Raw genomic sequence first — 21,936 nt, forward strand, 5'->3', positions numbered from 1 at the left:
GCAAAGACTGCTTTAAATGTCCATAAAAATAAATCCGTGCAAAACGAGAAAAAAGAACGTAGTATCGTATGACTACAATATCAAGTCACAACTGGAAGAGGTGAATTCATACAAATATCAGGGTGTAACGTTTTATAAGGATATCAAATGGAACGATTGCATAGGCTCTGCGTAGGTAAAGTAGGAGGGAGACTCTGGGCCAGTGGAGGAATACTAGGGTAATGCAACCAGTCTATAAAGGAAACTGCTTACGTGACACTCATGGGTTCCTGTTCATTATATTCTTCAAATGCGAGAGACCCGATCCAAAACATAATGACCAGATGCATACTGAAGGGCAGAACGAATGGTCATGTGCTTGTTTGACCTTGGGAGTGTGTCACGGACATCATGATGAAAAGTAACTGGTAGTCACTTGAAGATAGACGCAAACTACCCCGTGAAGGCCTACTTACAAGGTTTCAAGAACTAGCTTTAAATGATAAGTCCCGCAATGGTCCCGAGGATAAGATTAGACCAATTATATCGAGCACGGAGGAGTTCAATCAATTATGTTCCCGTGTTCCGATCGTGAATGGAACGGGAAAAGTTCTGATAGTTGGTACGGTAGAGTGTACCTTCTGTCATGCACTTCAGAGTGGTTTTGTTGAATACTGTTGTAGATGTATAAGTTTTTCACCTTGCAGATGTTGTATGTTGAAACAAGATTACTTAATTGTCGAATATTATACAGGGTGTCTCCGACGAAAGGTTATACCTGAAGAGCTCTGCGCATGCGCAACAAATCGGAGTGTGTGTGTGTGTGTGTGTGTGTGTGTGCGTGTGTGTGGGCGTGTGCGGGTGTGTGCGTGCGTGTGCGCGTGTGAGGGGAGGGGGGGGGTACGTACATCACTTTCCTGGCCTTTTACGAATTCAGTTGATAAGAAGCACGTCTTGGGAGCACACCGCGCGTTCTGTGTGAGAATTTTACGGAAACGCTGATTCGGTGACTGTAGCACGAAGGAAAAGTTTGCAGTGATAGTGGATTGCGTAATGTAAATGATGCTCCAGGTATTCCCCCTTACCCTGAAATGGGTCAAAATGTTTCAGGGAACCCGTTCAGCATTGGCCACACAGAAATCGGGCGACCGAGGTCATCAAAAACGGGAGAATCCGTGGAGAGAGTAAATCAGCCTGCTCGTGATGATCCTAACCTCTCCACTGGGAACCGCGCAAATTCCTTAAATGTGCATAGACCACCTCTGCACCGAATCCTACAAAAAGATCTTAAACTGCACCCTTACAAAGGCTAACTGATGCAAGAATTAAAGCCTCAGGATGCTATACATATCCCGCAGTTTGTTAATGATGTGAATGAGTGATCATTTCACATCATCTTGTTTTCTGACCAGGCTCATTTTGACCTGAACGGTCACACTAATAAGCAAAATTGGTGCTGCTACACTGCAATGAATCCCAAACAGAAGCATGAGAAACACCTGCATTCGACAAAAGTTACTGTATGCGCTGTGATGTTTACTCGAGGAATAATTGGCCCGTACTTTTTCGAGGACAAGAGCTGTAGTGCAGTTGTATGTGTCGATGTATAATAACTTTTTGGTGCCCGAATTGCAAAAACTTTCCTGGTTACAACCGAAGAACATGGTTTCAGCAAGACGGAGCCACAGCACACACGCGCAATGCGTGTATCCTGCAAGTTTGTGAAATTTACCCTGGTAAATTGATCTCCAGGAAAGGACATAAATTGGACCCCACGCAGTCCAGATTTGAGTCCCTTGGCTTGTTTGTTATGGAGATAAACTTAAAGAAAATACCCGTAGCGAAGTGGCAGCCATCCCAGTGTTTAAATGACTAGCCGTCATCCAAAATTTTGTACATCGTTTGAATGAGTGCCGTAGGCGTGCTGGACTGCGTTTAAATGACACTGCTTTTAGGAAGTAAATTACTAAACTGTTTATTTTAATAATAAATAACGATTCTGTCGATAGGCTTCAACCTTTATTTTATTTTGACACGGCAAATATAAACTTTCTTTTGAGGCACCCTGTACAAGCAGGAAAAAGTGAGCAGCGAATTACTGGAGTCTCAGTATCGCCACATGGGACGTTCGTGAACTGAGGGGTCTGACAGAAACGGAAACTATGTCCGGTGAAGGCGAGCGGGCGAATAGTTTTGAGCCACTCACAATGAAATTATGGCAGAGGGTTTGGGACAGGCGGTGGCGGTGCCGGTGCCGACAGAAATCACGTACCTGCCTGCGGAGGCGCCGGCTGGAGCTATAGTTATACGTAATATAACGACACGGGCGCCGCCGGAGAGGCAGAGAGAGGCCTGCCTGCAATTACTCGGAACCCTTTGCCGCTCGGCCAGATGAAATGGACGGACGTAATGCCATTGTTTTACGAGGCGCTGCCCTGCATTTGGGGCCGGAGGAATACTCGTTACAATTGCTCGCCGCCGTCCGGCCCCGCATCATCATGATCATTATTCGTAATGATCGTGATTGCGAAGGACGCCAAACAGTCCTCCCGCGCCGCCCACTAAACCGATGCGCAGATGTATGTGTGAACCAAGAAGCCGCCTCCCACGTCATCAGATCTGAAGTGAAGACGCCGTTCTACTAATGTTACGAAAACTTACGGTATCACGGACGAAATCTTATCGTTTCTGATAAAGTGTTAGCCGTGCCTAACAATCAGGTCAAAACTGTGTACCATACTTGTGTGCTGTACCATTTGCGACTAGTTCACTTAAGCCATCGTGTACACTCCAAGAGTAGTGCACTTTGTTACTGTTCCAAGAACAGCTCGAATAGACACCAGGTTACAGTATTAGAAATTTAATGGTCTTTCGTCAATGACTTCATATAAGTTCTCCAGCGTACCTCACGGGACTAGAACTCCTGGACAAAAGGAAGTTTGGAAAGTAAGAGGCGGGTATTGCCAATATTAAAGTTGTGAGGTCAGGAGGCGAGATGTGCCTGGAGAGGTCAGTGGGTGTCCCTCTTATGAGTCATCAGACGAAGTTTTTCTTATGTTTCAGCAGATACCTGCAATTTCGTTTTGAAATTTGTAACTGGAGTCAGCCCAAACAAATACTGATTATACAGTCTTCCATGCGACGCCCGGGGAAAGTTTGTTCCCAGTTACAAAGTGGGATTTTACGTGCCCATTCGATAAAGCGATTTATGCGATTTTTGTTTTAGCGATATGTAGAACACGGACAGTGAAACACGAGGAATAACTAGTTCTCCAGCAGCGCTACCGCCACGCAGCAGCGCCCCTCAGTTGCTGCTGGAGTACTTCGTGTTTCACTGTTCCTGTTAATACATGCCCGTAACACAAATATGACATTAGGCTAATTTGCGACCGCTCTATCGAATAGGCATGTAAAATTCAATTTTAAAAATTATCCTGTTTGTGTAACAGGAAAGAAACTGGCGTTTTCCGTTGAGAACGAGCGTCACAAGAAAGACAAGACGAGTAGTATTCGTTTGGTCTGACTCCAGCTACACAACGCCAAAAATGAAACTGCAAATATCTGGCGAAACGCCAAAGAAAATGCGCCTGGAAACTCTTAGGTTGTAATACATGATGCACACAGTTTCCTAGTTCTAGTACGTCTTCTTAGTCGAAGGGGCATTAAATAATGTTCTTTACTCGAGATTCTGAAATAGCGTTCTGTCATCACAGAACCACAATGGTAAGCGAATATTTTGTGCTGTTTCTTTCAGCGACTCGAGAAACAAATATTTTATGGAAGCTACGTAACTGGATACAGTGCACCATGTTCCATCATATGACAGTCGAATTAAGAGTCTATGAATGATGACAGTTCGAATGAAAGCTGCGAATTCTCGACGGTGCCAACAGGAAATAAAACAAAGCACTTTTTTAAGTCCAGGAAAGATTAATGTAACTGATTAAAATTGCCTTTTCTTCGATTACTAATTGCGAAGAAAGGACGACAGCGTTCAAAACCGAATGTAGCTGGAAACAGCACAATTGCTTCCTTCACGTCTTCCTGAAAAACTGTGAGAACGATGAGTCTAATGGCGGGTATTGCCAAGTAAATAAATCCGCCGTTCCCACCGATCCACCCCTTGCCACAAGTAAGCCACACAGTCTTCACTAAAAGCACAAAATTCCGTAAGTCCTACGATCGACACTGGCATTCTTCTACTCCGTGTTCTGCATTCATACCCTGCCTCCATAACAATCATCAACGCGGCAGAAAACCTATTTCCCGGTGGTGAAAACTGACGTTTACTTTCAAGTAACTGCAACAGGAATTAATTTCACTCTTATAAACCACAAATGCAGCTGTTAGACGTGAAAAAAAAGAATGCTGCTTTGGCATTACACCAGGTACACTTCTTATCGCCGGCCGTTATGGCCGAGCGGTTCTAGGCGCTTCAGTCCGGAACCGCGCTGCTGCTACGGTCGCAGGTTCGAATCCTGCCTCGGGCTTGGATGTGCGTGATGTCCTTAGGTTAGTTAGGTTTAAGTAGTTCTACGTCTAGGGGATTGATGACCTCAGATGTTAAGTCCCATAGTGCTTAGAGCCATTTGAACCATTTTGATCTTCTTGTTGTTGGTGCTTGCGTACGTTGTTATGACAAAGTCAGTATATTAAAGCAAAGAACATTAGTTTGTGGAGGAACTCGAAACAAGGAAGTTCTAGGAGTTTTCGTATCGATAGTCACCCTCAGATGATATTAGCAGCTATCGAATGTGTGATAAACGTGAAAATGTCAAAGTATGGAGAATCAAGTATATGGGGGAGACCAAATACTCATATGTTTATACGCAACTTCGACTTGTATTCAGCTTTTATCAGTTTTTATTAACATTGTTATTTTTGTATTTGTAAGTTTAGTTTTCCGACCTTTGGATATTAACCAACCTTTCCACTCCTAAAACGTACTCCATCTACATATCAAATCTGCCTACGTATATGTTCATACATGGCACATGAACAAAATGAACTGAATGTAATGAACTCGTATCTTCAGTATAGCCATAGGCATCTATATACTACTACTACTACTAACAATAATGTTAATAATCTATTGAAGCAACAAGTCTCCGAAACAGTAATTTCTTCGAACAAATCACATATAATGAACAGAAATTTGAAACCGTTTAACTGTATTCTTGAAGGAAACACTACTATTTACCTTGTTGTGTTGTGGTCTTCAAGATATTTCTTCCTCTCCACCTCGTCCATATCCAACAATTTATTTTCAAAGACTCCAGAAAAGGGGATGATTATGGAACCTGGGTCATTTTTATCAACCCATTCTTTGATTTTAATTAACCTAAGGGAAAAGAACAGATTAAATCCTTCAATGTTTTATTATTATTTTTGGGGAAACTTCTTGCAAATGACTGCAAGAAGTAAGAGTATGAAGAGCAAGTGACTATTTTGTTAAGACTGAATTACTGTGCGACAGATACAGGGAGATAAGGTAAAGGCGTCTCCTGATCCATCAACAAAAATCTAAAATCACCTGTCACAATAACAACAGAATTCTCCTCCTTCACTCTGCGGTCCGACAAAAATTTTCTTCAAACATCGAAACGATAATGTCGGGCATACTTTATACTGAAACGTGTTCATTAATATCAATATGAAAATAAATGTATCTGTACTCACCATTTATTCTTTTTTCTAATGTAGTCCTTTTCAGAGAGGTTAACCAGGTATATCACAGGTTTGGTGGTGATGAACATATGCTTGTTTAGGACCTCGATCTGCAGGCGAAAGGAAATTTCTCTTACTGTACAGTCGTTGTCATTCAGCTTTGTAAAGATACGTAAGACTATGACAATGAAATAAATGTTTTCGACTTACCTTATTTCGGACAGAGACAATACTGTCATGTTTTTAAATAAAAATATCTATGTACAATACAACCATCAAATTTGATGTTCTACTTGGTGTCCTCCCACCATCAAAGTTGTACAATTGGGAAAAAAACGAGCGATGCAATGGAAGATGTATGTCGCCTACAGAAAAATTAAACTTTTGGAGAAAAGAAAAGCACCTGTAGGAGTAAAAAGTGCACAAATGAAATGAAAGTGCTAAGGAAAGACAGAAAGGTTTTGTGGAAGGAATATAGCCTATAGAGGCGTTACACAAAGGACACGAACATCAAGACGAAGCAAATGAAGAAGAGATGGGGAATGTGGCAACTAGGAGAAGACTTCGACAGTGTGCTGAAAGACCTAGGCCGAAAGACGTCCCCTGGACTATACGACATTCATTTAAAATTATTGAGATCCTAAAAGTAGTGGACAACTTTTGCTATTTGAGAAGAAAAATAACTGACGATGCGCGAAGTAGATAGGATATAAGATAGACTGGATAAAGCAATAAAAGTACATCTGAAAAAGAGGGATTCTTAACAATGAATGTGTATTTAACTGTTAGAAAGATTTTTCCGAAGTTGTTTTGTCTGGAATGTAGCCTGGTACAGAAGTGAAACGTGGGCAATAAAATATTCAGACATGAAGAGAAAAGAAGATTTTGAAATATGGCGCTAAAGCAGAATGGTGAAGATTTGATAGGTAGATCGAATAAGCAATGAAGAGGGTTTGAATCGAACTGGACAGCAGAAAAGAAATTTATGCTGCAACTTAACTAATAGAAGAGATCGGCTGATAGGACAAACAGGAGGCAAAATTGCAGAAGGAGACCAAGGACCGACTGTAGCAAGCACATCCAAATGGATTTAGGTTGCAGCAGTTATGCAGAAATGAAGAGGCTTGCACAGAATAGACTAGTGAGAAGAGCTTCATCTATCCAGTCCTCGGACTGAAGACTACAACACAAAACGAATGGAAAGGTAGTTCAAACTAACTGTCCTCTTTATATCTGTCAAAATCAAGCAGAGTTTTTGGTTCAAATGGCTCTGAGCACTATGAGACTTAACATCTGAGGTCATCAGTCCCCTAGAACTTACAGCTACTTAAACCTAACTAACCTAAGGACATCACACACATCCATGCCCGTGGCAGGATTCGAACCTGCGACCGTAGATGTCGCGCGGTTCCAGACTGACGCGCCTAGAACCGCTCGGTCACACCGGCCGGCAGGGTTTTTTGTTCTTCACATTTTCGATAAGGACGTTTACGAATAAAAGCTTCCCGTCTTTTCAAAGTGTTGTTAATTTTGTTTTGTGAAACTCATAAACATTGTCAGAATACACAGTCCAAGTGTCAATCTGCTCTAATATGGAGTTATCGTCGAGAATCTAGCCTTACATAAATTTAGGTCTCATTGTTGAGCGGATTGCATAACTGACTTGATTTTCTTTACGAGACCCGCACATTTCTGGAAAATATCTCTAGAACAAAGAACTCAAGATTTTCTCGTAACGGGCATACATGGTCCAAAATTGTAGTTATTAGAGTTCCAATTCTTTGTGACAGGTAGAACAGGAACCGAAGTACTTTAGTATTGTTTGTGGTTAGTACTGTTACGAGCCCTGGTAGGTCATACAGAGGGCGTGAACAGCGTCAGATGTTGAGTGATGAAATGAGCGTTTGGCGCCATTGGCCGGGAGGCCCCTTGGGGGGGCAGGTCCAACCACCTTGATGCAAGTCTTATTACATTCGACGCCACATTGGGCGACCTGCGCGCCGGACGGGGATGAAATGATGATGAAGACAGCATAACACCCAATCCCTGTGCAGAGAAAATCTCCGAATCGGCCGGGAATCAAACCCAGGCCCGTAGGACGGCAATCCCTCACGCTCACCACTCAGCTATCGGGGCGGACATGTTGAGTGATAGCTGCGAAGGATACGGAGGTGTCAAGTGCTCTTGCGAGACAGCCTTATCAGAACCTGACAGTTTAAAAGGGGCTTCATTCTGGTCTACGTTAGGCCGGCTGGTCGAATAGTGGAATATTCAGGTTTGCCGGTCATTCATATGTGATAGTGGTCCAATTTGGACCGCAAAAGAATGTGAGGCTAGCAGCGATAAATTGCAGTTTTGCACTACCGCAAGATGACCTTCGCTGGCGAGTGTTGCCGCGATGTGAGGAGAGGTCCCTTTCTTCCAGTTTTGGAGAGGCACAGTGGTATTACTCCTGGAGTCATAGTGTGGGGAGCCATCGGATATGGCTTCAGGTCACGGCTGCTAGTGATGAGGGAAGTCTCAGGGCACAAAGATACGATACGGACATCCTGCGTCCTCTCATGCAACAGTATCGTGTTCAACTGGACAAAGCTCGTATATACCTGGAACCTGTCTTCATGAACCGTCTGCGTGATGTTGTGGTACTCCCACAACCAGCGAGATCCCCGTACATGTACCCTCCAGAACATGTTGGATCAGCTTGGACGTCAGCTTCGTTCTAGTGCTAGTGCCCAGAATATAAGGATCAGTTTCAGCAACTGTGGGGGCAGCCTGCCCCAGAAAGGTTACAGCGGCTTTATGACACACTTCGCAACTGAATCATTCGATGCGTATACGAGGTGTGGCTAGAAAAAAACCGGACTAGTACTGGTGAAACAATAAAACGAATGCAATAAGGCTGAAAGTCGCGTGGCCTGTCACGTGACTCTCGCTCCGCCTACTGCTCGAGTTTCATCTGCCTCCTGCACTCAGTCTGCCCGTGGCGTCTGTTTTAAGTAGTTGACGTTTTGTCTGTGCGTCGGAAAATGTTGAGTGTACAGAAAGAACAGCGTGTTAACATCAAATTTTGTTTCGAACTAGGAAAATCTGCAAGTGAAACGTTTGTAATGTTACAACAAGTGTACGGCGATGACTGTTTATCGCGAACACAAGTGTTTGAGTGGTTTAAACGATTTAAAGATGGCCGCGAAGACACCAGTGATGACACTCGCACTGGCAGACCATTGTCAGCAAAAACTGATGCAAACATTGAAAAAATCGGTAAATCGGTAATCCTTGTCAACCCCCGTTAACTCAGACACTGCTCTGATTGTTAAACGGCGATCTTGTCGAACAAGTTCACCGATTTTTCAATGTTTGCATCAGTTTTTGCTGACAATGGTCTGCCAGTGCGAGTGTCATCACTGGTGTCTTCGCGGCCATCTTTAAATCGTTTAAACCACTCAAACACTTGTGTTCGCGATAAACAATCATCGCCGTACACTTGTTGTAACATTACAAACGTTTCACCTGCAGATTTTCCTAGTTTGAAACAAAATTTGATGTTAACACGCTGTTCTTTCTGTACACTCAACATTTTCCGACGCACAGACAAAACGTCAACTACTTAAAACAGACGCCACGGGCAGACTGAGTGCAGGAGGCAGATGAAACTCGAGCAGTAGGCGGAGCGAGAGTCACGTGACAGGTCACGCGACTTTCAGCCTTATTGCATTCGTTTTATTGTTTCACCAGTACTAGTCCGGTTTTTTTCTAGCCACACCTCGTAAGTCAGGGAGAATGCAACCCCATATTGATAAATGGGTTCATTCTGCCAAAGTCTTTGTAAAGGAAGCAGTACATTGGCTGACTCCTTGAGGAACGCCTCTGTCGCAGCGTCTGCCACTGGAGGAGTCGGCTGAGTATCTCCGTGAAGCTTTCGCGCGTAGTAAATCAACCTGTAACGAAACGTGCTGCTCATCCTCTATCTGTCCTATCTGGTACGGATCCCAGGCTGACGTGCAATACTCAGTTAGTGGTTGAAGCTACCACCTTTGTTGATGGACTATATTTCCTGAGGATTCCTTCAGTGAATCTCAGTCTGGCATCAGCCTTAGCCAGATTAATTTTGTGTGGTCATTCCACTTCATATCTCCCCGTTCGCAAACTCCTACATATTTCATGGAAGTAACAGCTTGCAGTGATTGTTCTACAATCGTGTAATCATACAATAAGGGGAGTTTCTCTCTATGCATTCGCAATATTTTTGTTTGTGTTGATGGTCAATCACCACTTCCTACACCAAGCGTCGATCATCTGCAGGTCGTCCTGCATTTCAGTACAATTTTCTAGCGTTGTGACTTCCCCATATACAACACATCATCAGCGAAAAGCCTCATGGAACTTTCGACGTTATCTACAAAGTCATTTGTGTATATTGTGAAAAGTAATGGTCCTACAACACTCCATTGGGGCACGCCAGAAAGTTACTTTTACGTGGGAAGACATCTCTCCGTTGAGAAGGACATGTTGTGTTTTGTGTACTAGAATTTCTTCACTCTAATCACGCAGTTGGTCTGATATTCCGCACGCTAGGATTTTGCTCATTAGGCGGCAGTGCGGAAGTGTATCGAATATCTTCTGGAAGAGAACAACACGGCGTCTACCAGAGCGTCGGTATCTACCGATTTCTGTTTCTCGTGAACAAATAGAGCGAGCTGGGTTTCACACGATCGTTATTTACGTAACAAAATGTTCAAATGTGTGTGAAATCTTACGGGACTTAACTACTAAGGCCATCAGTCACTAAGCTTACACACTACTTAAACTAAATTATCCTAAGGACAAACACACACACCCATGCCCGAGGGAGGACTCGAACCTCCGCCGGGACCAACCGCAAAGTCCATGACTGCAGGGCCTGAGACCACTCGGCTTTACGGAACAACCGATGTTGATTCCTACACAGTAGCTTTTCTATTTCCAGAAATGTTATAATAGGCGAGCATAAAACTTGTTCCAAAATTGTACAACAGACCGGCTTCAGAGACAATGCCCTGTTGTTTCATCTACATCTACATGATTACTCTGCAATTCACATTTAAGTGCTTGGCAGAGGGTTCATCGTGCGCCTGTTCGACAATCCTTTTTGAAAAGGGGAATGATCAATGCTTTTTTCCAATCATTAGGAACGCTTCGCTCCTCCAGAGACCTAGGGTACATTGTTGGAAGAAGAGGGGTAAGCTTTTTCCCGTACTCTTCGTAGACTCGAACTGCTGTCCCGTCCTCAGGTCCAGTGGCCTTTCCTTTTTGAAGTGATTTGAGTGCTTTACTTTCTTTGTCAGGCAGCGAAAAACTTGATGTGCTGTAACACTCATAAATGAAGGTGATGTAATACGCTTTGAAAGCTGATGTCATGCTCCACGGTCGTAACAAGTATAAGTACACTACATGGTTGGATAGTTGTGGAACAATACTACCGTCAGTTCAATCAATTTTCAAATGTAATACACATTCCGTCTTAATCGTTTAGGATAGTTTAAATATCAGACTGTTCACTATTCTCGAATTCAGTCGTCAGTCATGGAAAATGGCGGATAACTATTAAGTTCGTCGTGAAAATTCGCATTTCCATTTTGTTAAAATTCGCATTTCCATTTTGTAAAATTCGCATTTCCATTTTGCGATATATCATAGATAAGCACACTTATTTACGGTTATGTGACCATCACTACCCTCGTTTCAAAACTATTAAAACTGTCTCATCAGTTAAACCATTTACTACTGATTATGTTAACACCGTCCGCCGCTCGTGGTCTCGCGGTAGCGTTCTCGCTTCCCGAGTACGGGGTCCCGGGTTCGACCCCGCGGCGGGGCCTGGGATTTTCACCTGCCCCAACATGACTGGGTGGTGTTGTGTCATCACTTCATTCCCATTACGGTCGGAGGCAACGGAAAACCACTTCCATTAGGACCTTGCCTAGTACGGCGGTGCGGGCTCTGTCAAGAAGCATGGGACTTCATTTCTATTCCATCTTAACACCTGTTGTTCTTGCGAAAGGAAAGTTAGGTTTTAACATCCTGTTGACGATAGCTTTACAGCTCATGCTGGCCACGGACGGAGAAGGAAATCGGCCGCGTTCTTTTCAGAGGAAACAATTCGGTATTCCTTTTAAAAGATCGATTCTGAAAGCTACGATCGGTATTTTTTATTCGTTTTATCATCACGCTATTTGTCATAGCACCACTTCAATGGTTATTTTTCGTGAACTGGGTATGCTTTTTATGTATAGTCTGCACTATTATTCAAAGTCTGTGTGTCACATTCCGGACTCTACAGCTCCGCACTGCGAACAGATTTCTATCATCAATCACACTTCTCCCATAACAGGAGGTTCCTGCTGCATGATGATTAGTTGCGGCAATAAGAGCGCGAAAGAATATCGCAAACTGGTTACACAGGGTATTCACTTCCTAAAAAATCAACATCCGCTACAAAAGTATATTTCAAGCATACACAAAGCAAAAGCCAATACGGAGGTAAGACAATGATCCTCCTAATCAAGGAACTTACTCCAATGGAAATGCAATAAATCGAAAGCACCACGAATAAGAGTAAATGGAATCACCACCTATTACATCAGGTTTTCGGGTGGTCCTAGCAATAGTATCCAACACCGAAAATAATATGCAGAAAACAATAAAATTGTCAAATCTTTTTAAGAGTATTAGTTTCAGATTAACGGAAAAATAATATAATGATACTTGGAGAAGCACTGTATATTATAAAAAAACTGCTCTGGTTAAGAGAGACAAGAAACAGCTCAGCTTTTAACCGTTTTAAAGCATGAGAAAATGGAAGGATTCTGTCACAATTTGGACTAAGTTACGGTATGACTGCAAAATATGGATACACTTAAAGGTTGGTGTAAAGGCACTAAGGGCAGTGAAAACGTGGTTATGCCGGAGGATGACGGAAATCGGTTGGACAGAAATGAAGACTCAAATCAGGAATTAAAAGGAATGAGGGTACAACAAAACTTCCCTACAATAACGGGAAGAAGAAAATCGTCACTCTCTGAGCAACTTGTAATACATACGGCTTCCTTAAAAACATTCTCAAGGGCAGGATTCTTGGGATTAAATAAAGAGGCAAACTAAGATAAAAGATCAGAGAACAGGTGGTGCAGAGAATGTATGTGGTACCGAAACTACAAAGAAATGGACGGATCTGCAGCCAAAATATGTAAATGGTAGCAGCGATAATGTGTAGCATTTAGACAACGGTTACATCTACATCTGCATGACTACTCTGCAATTCACACCTAAGTTCTTGGCAGAAGGTTCATCGAACAACGCGCGGGAAAAAACGAACGCTTCAATCTTCCGTACGATTTTTTTTCTGTAATATATTACGATGATAATTTCTCCCTATGTAGATAGGCGGCAACAAAATATTTTCGCATTCGGAGGAGAAAATTGGTGGCTGAAATTTCATGAAAAGATGACGTTGCAACGAAAAACGGTTTGTTTTAATAATTTTAGCTGAAAAGACAGGTTTTAGATTACCGTGATTTATCGTGTAGACGAAATTTAACGGATTCCTTTTGGTGGTCACTTTTTATTGTTTGAGGTCAATTGCCACTTTTCGGGCCGCACTGATACATTTTGCAACTGATTTTGATTTTCTGAGACTTTACTGGACGGTACACGATAGCATTATCTGCAAACAATCTGAGAGACTGCCTCTTAAATCGTTTAGATAAATTAGGAACAGCAGAATCGCGCGGCGTGAAGCGCGTTGCCACGGTTCGCGCGGCTCTCCCCGTCGTAGGTTCGAGTCCTCCTTCGGGCATGGCTGTGTATGTTGCCCTTAGCGTAAGTTAGTTTAAGTAGTGTGTAAGCCTAACGACCGAAGATCTCAGCAGTTTGATCCCACAGGTACTTACCACAAATTTCCAAATTTTCCACGAACAGCAGAGTGCTTAAAGCACTTCCTTGCGGAACGGCAGATATTACTTCCATTATACTGGATGACTTTTCGTCAATACATTTTCCGCAAACCATTGCACAGTGCATGGTAGATGCCTCTTTCCATAGCACCTAATATTAAGGTTTCCAGTCGTTCCATTCGCGTACGGATCGTGGCAAGAATGACTGTTTAAATGCCTCTGTACGTGCTGTAATTAGTGCCATTTTCGCGATCCCTATGTAAGCATTCGGAAGAGTTCAAGTATATTCCTGTGATTCTTCGCTTAATACTGATTATAGAAATGTCATAAGCAGGATTTCGCGGGATAACTGGCGTCTGTCTTCAATCGTTTGCCAATTTAGGTGTTTCATCGTTTCTGTGAAGCTCTACCGTGGATCGAACAATCCACTGAGCATTCCGACTGCCCGTTCTGCCGTTTCAAGAATATCGAAGCAGCTATCCACTATTTGATTGGAGCCCTGACAACAGGGAAAAAAATCCGCTATTATAAAATGAAAATAGGCACCATTGTTTTACATTTTTTTTCTTTCAAGTGTGTTGTGCACTATCTTCTATGCGTTTTCATGGCCAAGTGCGAAAAGTACAGGGCGACCATAAAGAAATTTCCAGTTTCAAAACGCTGTAGAAGGAGAATCACTGCTCAGTACCAGTGTGCTAACCACTGTACCACCACGTTCGGTGCAACTGGTTGAGACGGCAGACTACAAACTTGCCGGCACTGCGTTCGCGTCTCTCTCTCTCTCTCTCTCTCTCTCTCTCTCTCTTTCTCTACGCCATTCGATGTAGGCTTTCACAGCCAAAGTCAGATATTTCCTGTGCGACTGCAGCAGTGAGATATACCATGTCGTGAAGAAAGCATTACTCTTCACTCCCTGGTGTAGCATCAGTTGAGAACTCAGTAATCGTACATACGCTGAAATACGAATGGTTTGTGTCAATAATTATACCTGAACGGCCATTCCATTTACATGTTAATTACGCGTTTTTTTCAACTACCGTCATTAAAAAACCAAGCGTGCTTGTGAGAAAATGACATTCATAAAATAGGCTCGGAGTAAGTATATGCTAAGTTTTCAGTCTTTTATGATAGATTCCACCAAAAGTCCTGTCGGCTCACCAATGACAACAAAGAATTATATGTGTAATGCGTTCATTGTCACAACTTCTCACTAAGTGGATACATGAACAAATGCCCTTTCCTTCACGATTCCTAAAAACCTCTATTACACCTCATCGATGAAAAATTATTCGTTGCAGCGATATAAATATTTGATGGGAAATTAAAAAATTAAAAACAAAAAAAAAAAACAAAAAACGAGACTCTGACGCAGTGAGGGGAGAGCTCTAATGTGCAGCTTTACCCAGCTGCATTAACGCAATAATCCACGGCTGCCGCAGCGGTGACCGAGCGGTTCTAGGAGCTTCAGTCCGGAAACGCGAGACTGCTACGGTCGCAGGTTCGAATCCTGCCTCGGGCATGGATGTGTGTGATGTCCGTAGGTTAGTTAGGTTTAAGTAGTTCTAAGTTCTAGGGGACTGATGACCTCAGATGCTAAGTCCCATAGTGCTCAGAGCCATCTGAACCTCCACGGCTGTCGTTCTTGTGTGGTACTCAACAGGCTCTTCAAGCTTTGAAACAAGATTTCGCGAAAACGCTTGATAAGCGCATCGTACTACATCAGTACTTCTTGCATCTACGTATATACTATAATTGCAGGAAAGATGAGCGAAATCGCAGATCTGTTGTGCGTATATTATCTGATCTAAAGTATAGGGAGACCTATTAATGAAGATTACTAGGGAATGTGTCCACCCTTCATCTTTATGACGGTTTGAACTTTTCTGGGGACGCTTTCAGTGTGGTGTCTGAATCTCTGTGTGGGAATGGCAACCCATTCTTCCTCAACAGCCCCAGCCAAAGGAGGTAGAGATGTCGGAAAATGGAGTCTGGCCGCAAGCCGACGCCTTAAATCATTCCACAGGTGTTTCTCTGGGTTCAGATCTGGCCTTTGTTCAGGCTAGTCCATTTCAGAGATGCTACTGTCTCAAACCATTGCCTCGCAGATGCTGCATTGTCGTGCTGATACAATCGTTTCCAAAATAAGGGCCTCAACTGTGCGCGGCATATTATGCTGTAAAATGAGTTGTTATCTTTCCTCATTTAGCGTTTTCTTGAGCACAATAAAGGGACGACGTCATGACCAGGAGAAACACATCCATACCACAAGACCACATCCTCCGTACTTAACAGTTGGCACTAAATACGGATGGAACGTAACATTCTCCAGGCATTCGCCAAGCTCATACACTTTCATTGGATTGCCAAAGAATACTAGATATGGGCAAAACTGTTCTTTTCAGAGATCGGATCAGAACTGGTCACTCACTAGAATGAACTAGCTTTTTTCATGACTCAGCAGTGACCATTCACTCATAAAAATAAGTAAAAGGAAGGTACAGTGCCTTTTTAATTCAGGTCAGTAAACCAGTATTTTTATCCGATTTGGTCTTATTTTGAAAGAACATATAAAGAGGAGTAATAATTTTGTGTTATGTCCCTAGTAATGTTCAGATAAAAAAGCTTTAAATTTCGTCTGCTGTAAAAATTTTAAATATTACAACAAAATCCTAAATATATTTTATCAAGCAGAAATTTTTTAAGTATGAAGACTGATTCTTGTTATATTTTGATACTTTTACAGGAAAAAATATAAAAATTATACCAACTGTAACTGAAGTGTATCTGCAGTCATCATTTTTAGTCAGTATTACCATATAAGTTCCATTAAGGAAAAATTAATATTGTAAGTTCCAAATAAAATTTGACACATTTTAGTCGATGTGAGTCTCTTTCTCTTCTTAGTGTATATTCGTTCTGCTTTTGAAAATATTCGTTCACAGGCCAGACACTGCTGTGTGATACATAATACGTTTAGGACCAATTGATACAGCGCTGGCCACAGCAATTTTCTTGTTTCCCACCAGTTTAATAGATGCTGTTTCTAGGCAAATATCCCTCCGCTAAATACTTGTCCCGTTCGACAACTGCTGCATTATCTGGCTCATGACTTGTTTGAAGCTGAGTAATAGTTTCACTGAACTACTCCCAGATTGAATAAGTCTCATGTGTCACGGTGGTAACTGGTTAAATGAGCTCTGCTTTTTCTCACTGAACAACCAACGCTTTCATTTCTGCAGTAGCCTCCATGTAGCAGTCCTGAAATATTTTGTCGTCTGAAAATCTTTGCCTTTGAATCGGGTCCAGTAACGTTGCCTTATTAATAAGTTCGTTGCTGGAGATAACCCCAAACCACTCTGATAGCCCTTTAAGCTATTTATCAACCAATTTCTTTAGGATATGCATTATTGTTGTCTTTAAAAGATTTTACTTTCCGTTCCATTAATCTTGGCAAGACTTTCATTTTCGAAAATGAGACTGTTTTCTCTCAGGACACCGCTTTGATTACCTCACAGAAAACTTTGAAAATCTGTAAAATCTGTTGCATTATCTCCCAGTCTGTACGTTTTAAGTTTAAGGTGACCGATTTTCCACTCAAAATAGCGAGGTAAGAAATTATGGGATCTTTATTTACAGTTAATCTTTGCAACATTTCGTAAGCAGAGTTCCATCTCGTTGAGCCATCTTGTTTCAGTCGTTTTTTTTTTTTTTTTTTTAATTTTCTTGCATTTCAGCAAGTTTGCTTGAAGCAAAAGGCCTCTCCTTAAGAAATATAACAATTCATTTGGCCTTGTCAATGATTTTCTGTGTGGACTTCTGAACTGCGTGTAGAGCAGTGAGGTCGAAAGAATGTACAAAGCGTGGGATATGTGATAGTTTCAGAAGCATGGCAGTTAATTTCATATTTTACGGATTTTCTGTTATTATGGGCGTGATTTTAAAACTGATATTGTATTTAGGATAATACACTTTACCCAGTTTGAGATGTTTTCTGCAGTTTGTCTTCGAACTGCGAGCGCTCTAAAAGGTATGACTTTAGTTCACTATTCTCATCTATGAAATGCGCAGTGGGTGCATAGAAAGTAATGTAATTTACACTCGTCCACGCATGAGACGAAGGGCAGACTGCCTTTACTGTGGTCAAGTCATTTTTAGTTTTATCAAATAACTCATGATGCAAAGTGGCAACGTTTTTCAACTTGGTTAATTATAGTTTGGGCAAAGCAACTAAGAGAGAGGCTGGTATTACCTGCAAGTCATTTTTTAAAGCTGTATATCTAATGACTTACTTTTATTTAATGTGAGTGGCTTTATAATATTAAAAAAATTACTTATTGGTTGTTGTAAATGAAAAGTAGTTGAGGGTGGGGCACCACAGAAGGAAATAAATCAGGACTTGGTCCAGAACCTGACGACACTGATGGGGTGGATACAGCTTGAGACTCAATCTGCCTTTTTGGGAGGTGGAAGCAGGCGTCAGTGATGATAGTTCACGAGAAGCGATTTCTTGAATTTCTGAACTGATTGATAGCGATCTTGATCGGCTTCCCCCACATCGTTCCAGAGGTACTGTAGTAAGCTTCTATTTTAGAATGTCTCTTCAGGTTTGATGATGAGCCAGAAGCACTGGAAATTATCTGCTGACAGTAGCAGCATTTTCCTTTTTCTTCCATTTTGGTAAAATGATACAGAACATCGCTCGTAATTCTTCTAGGCGAAGGCAATGTGGATTACATATTTTTGTGCAGCACTGGTAAAATCAAAATGTTTACTATTTACATAGCCATTTTAAATTGTAAAACCTTAAAGCAAGAACAAATACACATGCAGCACATTCTACAATCAGAAGTTATAGAGTAGGATGTAGAACGCTGTTATCTGCGAAACCTAGATCCACAATCGTGAGGTTTGTGTCATATACGAAAAGGTCTGAAACAGAGTGATTAAGAAACTCGCGATGACAAGCCTGATAATATGCGAGGATTTCACTGCTGAAAGATAAAAAAAAATTGAATAATATGGTATCCGAATTTAGGATGAATAGCTAGTGAACAAGAGATGACTGGATAATGTTGAGGATAAAAAATGAAAAAAAAAAAACAAAAAAAACAGTGTAAATGAATTCTAAAGGGTGTGCTTTAGAAGCTACGAACTTGTCTACTAATGCAGCCACAGGTTCTAGCCGTGTGTCTGTATTGTTACTGCAGAACATAGTTGGTCAACTCATTTCGACGAACTCCGCCGTATATTTCAGAATATCAACATCCATGTCTTTCTTCTAATGAATGTGAACAGCCGGCTCAAGCCAAGTGTGCTCTTCAGTTGCCTAAATTTAGACGCCACTGTCCAAAGACACAACAGAAGTAACAGATGATCAGGTGGAGTAGTAGCACAAGTCAAATATAGGTTCGTAAGTATCAAATCCCTTAAGAAAATTTGCCTAATGTGCGTCCTCTACAGACCTCCGAAAGTAGGCGAGATAGCCTGTTTCGAAACTGACCTTTCAACATTCGATTCGACTTAGGAGCATACAGCGTGACCCATCACTCCAAATCACTCGTTTCCAGTCATCCAATGCCCAGTGGCGTCCACCTGTATACCACTTTCAACGTCGCTTAGCGCTAACTGGCTACAAAAAATGTGTAGCTTGTGAGGATCTGTTCGACTACTGTGTCTCATTCTTTTCAACTTCCTACGTACAGTCGCTGTGGTACCTGGACTGGTGGTAGTACTTTGGCACTCACGAGTAATTCCTTCCGCTGACGATGCGCTACTTTTTACAACAATCCTCCGCAGTGCTCGACGTGTCTGTCAGTACAGGAGGTCTGCCTGGTCTTGGTTTAGCTGCAGTTATTCCTTTGCGTTTCCACGTCATTATCACCTCACCAACAATCGACTTTCGAAGTCTGTGGGCTCTTCTGACCGATCCGTTCTGCTGTTCCTGCTTCTCTACCGACAATACAACACTTCGCCCTATTTGTATACTGCCGGAGTCGCGTTTCATGACATCTAATCATCAGTTCCGCATTACGAAGGGATGTCCTGATATTTTTGGTCAGATAGTATACTGCATGCTTCCCTTGTGAGATGGATTTAAATATTCACAGTCCAGTGAATGGCGTAGAACATTTGATGCCGCAACTGCACCACATTTCTGCATGACATTCGTTCCGTCAGTGTCTCTTCCTACGTAAAAGCCAACACTGACGATGGTACCGCTAGGATGGGCCAAAACTGGATGTAATACTGTTTCTGCGCCTCTATTTCTGGGCTTGCTGAAAGCTCGTTAGTGACAGAGCGAAAACCACGATAAAAGACTGAGTGACTGGGATCTCTACCATCTGAGAGAGTGTACGTGGTGAAGTCTTTATCGAATCAACAAACAAAATGGCTTTTTTGAATACATGTAAATTCCAAATACGTGACGGAATTCAGCAACATAAAACGCCGAAAGGAAAAATTAAAACTAGAGATGCAATCGCAGGTAGAGGCGAGATGACCCCTGGCCCAGAGGAGTGTTGTGGCAGGAAACAGAGGAGACGCAAACAGGGGCGAGCAGAGCACGGCTGTCAGGCGACCATTACTCAGGAGGCGCAGCGGGCGGCCGCATTAGTGACGTTGTCGATGGTCGCCCCAGGTGCAGCCGCAGCGGGGCGCCCGCACACCTCTCCAGCGCGCTGACTCTGCGCTTTGGCCGGGTAGCAGAGGAGAGGAGAAGAGAAGAGTGCTCTTCAAGAATTGCATGGGTTCTCCTCGGTTGAGTGGGGGCTTAACGAAGTGTTCTAATGTATCCATTCTCTCGCTGACTGCAAAGTGGTATACTTACATCGTTAGCGTTCCAGTCTCCGAACCTCAGGTGTCGTTTCTCGTCGACCAGTAAAGTTTTTACTTTGCACAGGATGTCCTGAAATAAAACAAGAGACCATTACTAACATCATGACTGCCAAAGCTCCTGCTAGCAAGTAAGTTGTTTATCAAATGCAAACGGCGACAATTTTAGGTATATACATTTATTTCGGGCCAAATGACCAACAACAGACGTTATACATAATAGTCTCGTAATTTGACCCTGGTTTCCCTGTTTTTCTTGTGATGTATCCTTTAAGAAGGAGCATGACTTTGTTATCATGTGATGACACTATGTAAATGACACACGATGATTATCGTGCGCGAAAAAGAGATACCAACATAGAGAAGTATTTAATTTCGTCGAAGAAAACGAAGATTAGTGTTCAATGGCCTGTCGATAGCGAGGTAATCAGAGGTGGAGAACAAAGTCGGTGTGGAGAAACTTGGCAGGGGGAAGGGGGAGTCGACAGTGTCCTTTTGAAAGGAACCATTCCGGCATTTTTTTCAGCGATTTATAAAACCCAAGAAAAATCTAAATATGGATGGTAGTTCAAGGGTTCGAACTGCTGGCCTCTTTAATGCCAGCCAGTGTCTTAACGACTGCTACACCTCGTTCGGAGGTTATAGGACTTAAACTAGTGCTCGAAGAGCATAATCTTGAATAAGTGTCAGATTTCATATAATCTAGGTGTAAATTAAGTGTCGACAGAGATACTAAGGCCACGACGAAAACGAAGAACATCAACCAGATACTTCAGCTAACGCAAAGATTTCTGGAGAACAACACAGAAATGAGATAAAAAGTTCTAGGTCTACGTAAAAGGCCTAGCTCTGGTACAAGGAAGCGAGACGTATACGGAAAAAAGCAGCTTCGAAACGACGGTCCATTACAGCGCGAGATAGAACTGATAAGGTATTTTCTGGAAAATATAAGGAAAGCACAAAAACGAAAAGAATTACGTACGGCCTGAAGGCAAGATGTCAGTATCTAATATGCATATTACCTAGGGATACCGACCCACCGACAGGAGAGAGAGAGAGAGAGAGAGAGAGAGAGAGAGAGAGAGAGAGACGGGAAAACCAATGAAATGATGGGCATCACTTGTCGTTGACGTAAGATCATGGTGAATTTCGGGTTTCCAGCTGATTTCACGATTCCGCATAAGAGCACAAGTGAAATCATTTACTCGGCTACAAATCATAAATTACATCAGCCATTAGTTGTTATTCCTAATTGCTTTATGTAGTATATATTAACTAATCATTCGTGGCCACAAAGGTATCAAACGATAAAACTGCAAAACTACTAAAATACGCAACAACACGAGTAATGCTTCGCCAAGCTGAGGAGAAAGACAACATTTTTACGTAAATCAAGACCTACTGTAGATATCGTTTAAGATTACGCAAGCGGAGCGTGTGTCTGGTGATGAAATCAATGCACTGGCTTTGCTGCGTAGGAAAGCACATTAATTGTATGGTGGGATAAATGCAGATGAGAGAACTGTGC

The 21,936-nt window shown here is 42.3% G+C and overlaps 1 protein-coding gene across 1 annotated transcript in view; it reads right to left on the reverse strand.

Moving 5' to 3' along the window:
- LOC126474138 (obg-like ATPase 1) overlaps positions 1-21,936 on the reverse strand; it is a 314,868-nt gene that overhangs the window by 58,251 nt on the left and 234,681 nt on the right. The window contains exons 6-8 of the mRNA XM_050101582.1: positions 20,404-20,481; positions 5,659-5,756; positions 5,180-5,320 (exon numbers count right to left, since the gene is read on the reverse strand). Coding sequence (XP_049957539.1) covers positions 5,180-5,320; positions 5,659-5,756; positions 20,404-20,481 — 317 coding nt within the window. The remainder of the gene's footprint in view (positions 1-5,179; positions 5,321-5,658; positions 5,757-20,403; positions 20,482-21,936) is intronic.

Source organism: Schistocerca serialis, chromosome 1 (assembly GCF_023864345.2).
Source record: "Schistocerca serialis cubense isolate TAMUIC-IGC-003099 chromosome 1, iqSchSeri2.2, whole genome shotgun sequence".
In the NCBI taxonomy this organism is placed as follows: domain Eukaryota; kingdom Metazoa; phylum Arthropoda; class Insecta; order Orthoptera; family Acrididae; genus Schistocerca; species Schistocerca serialis.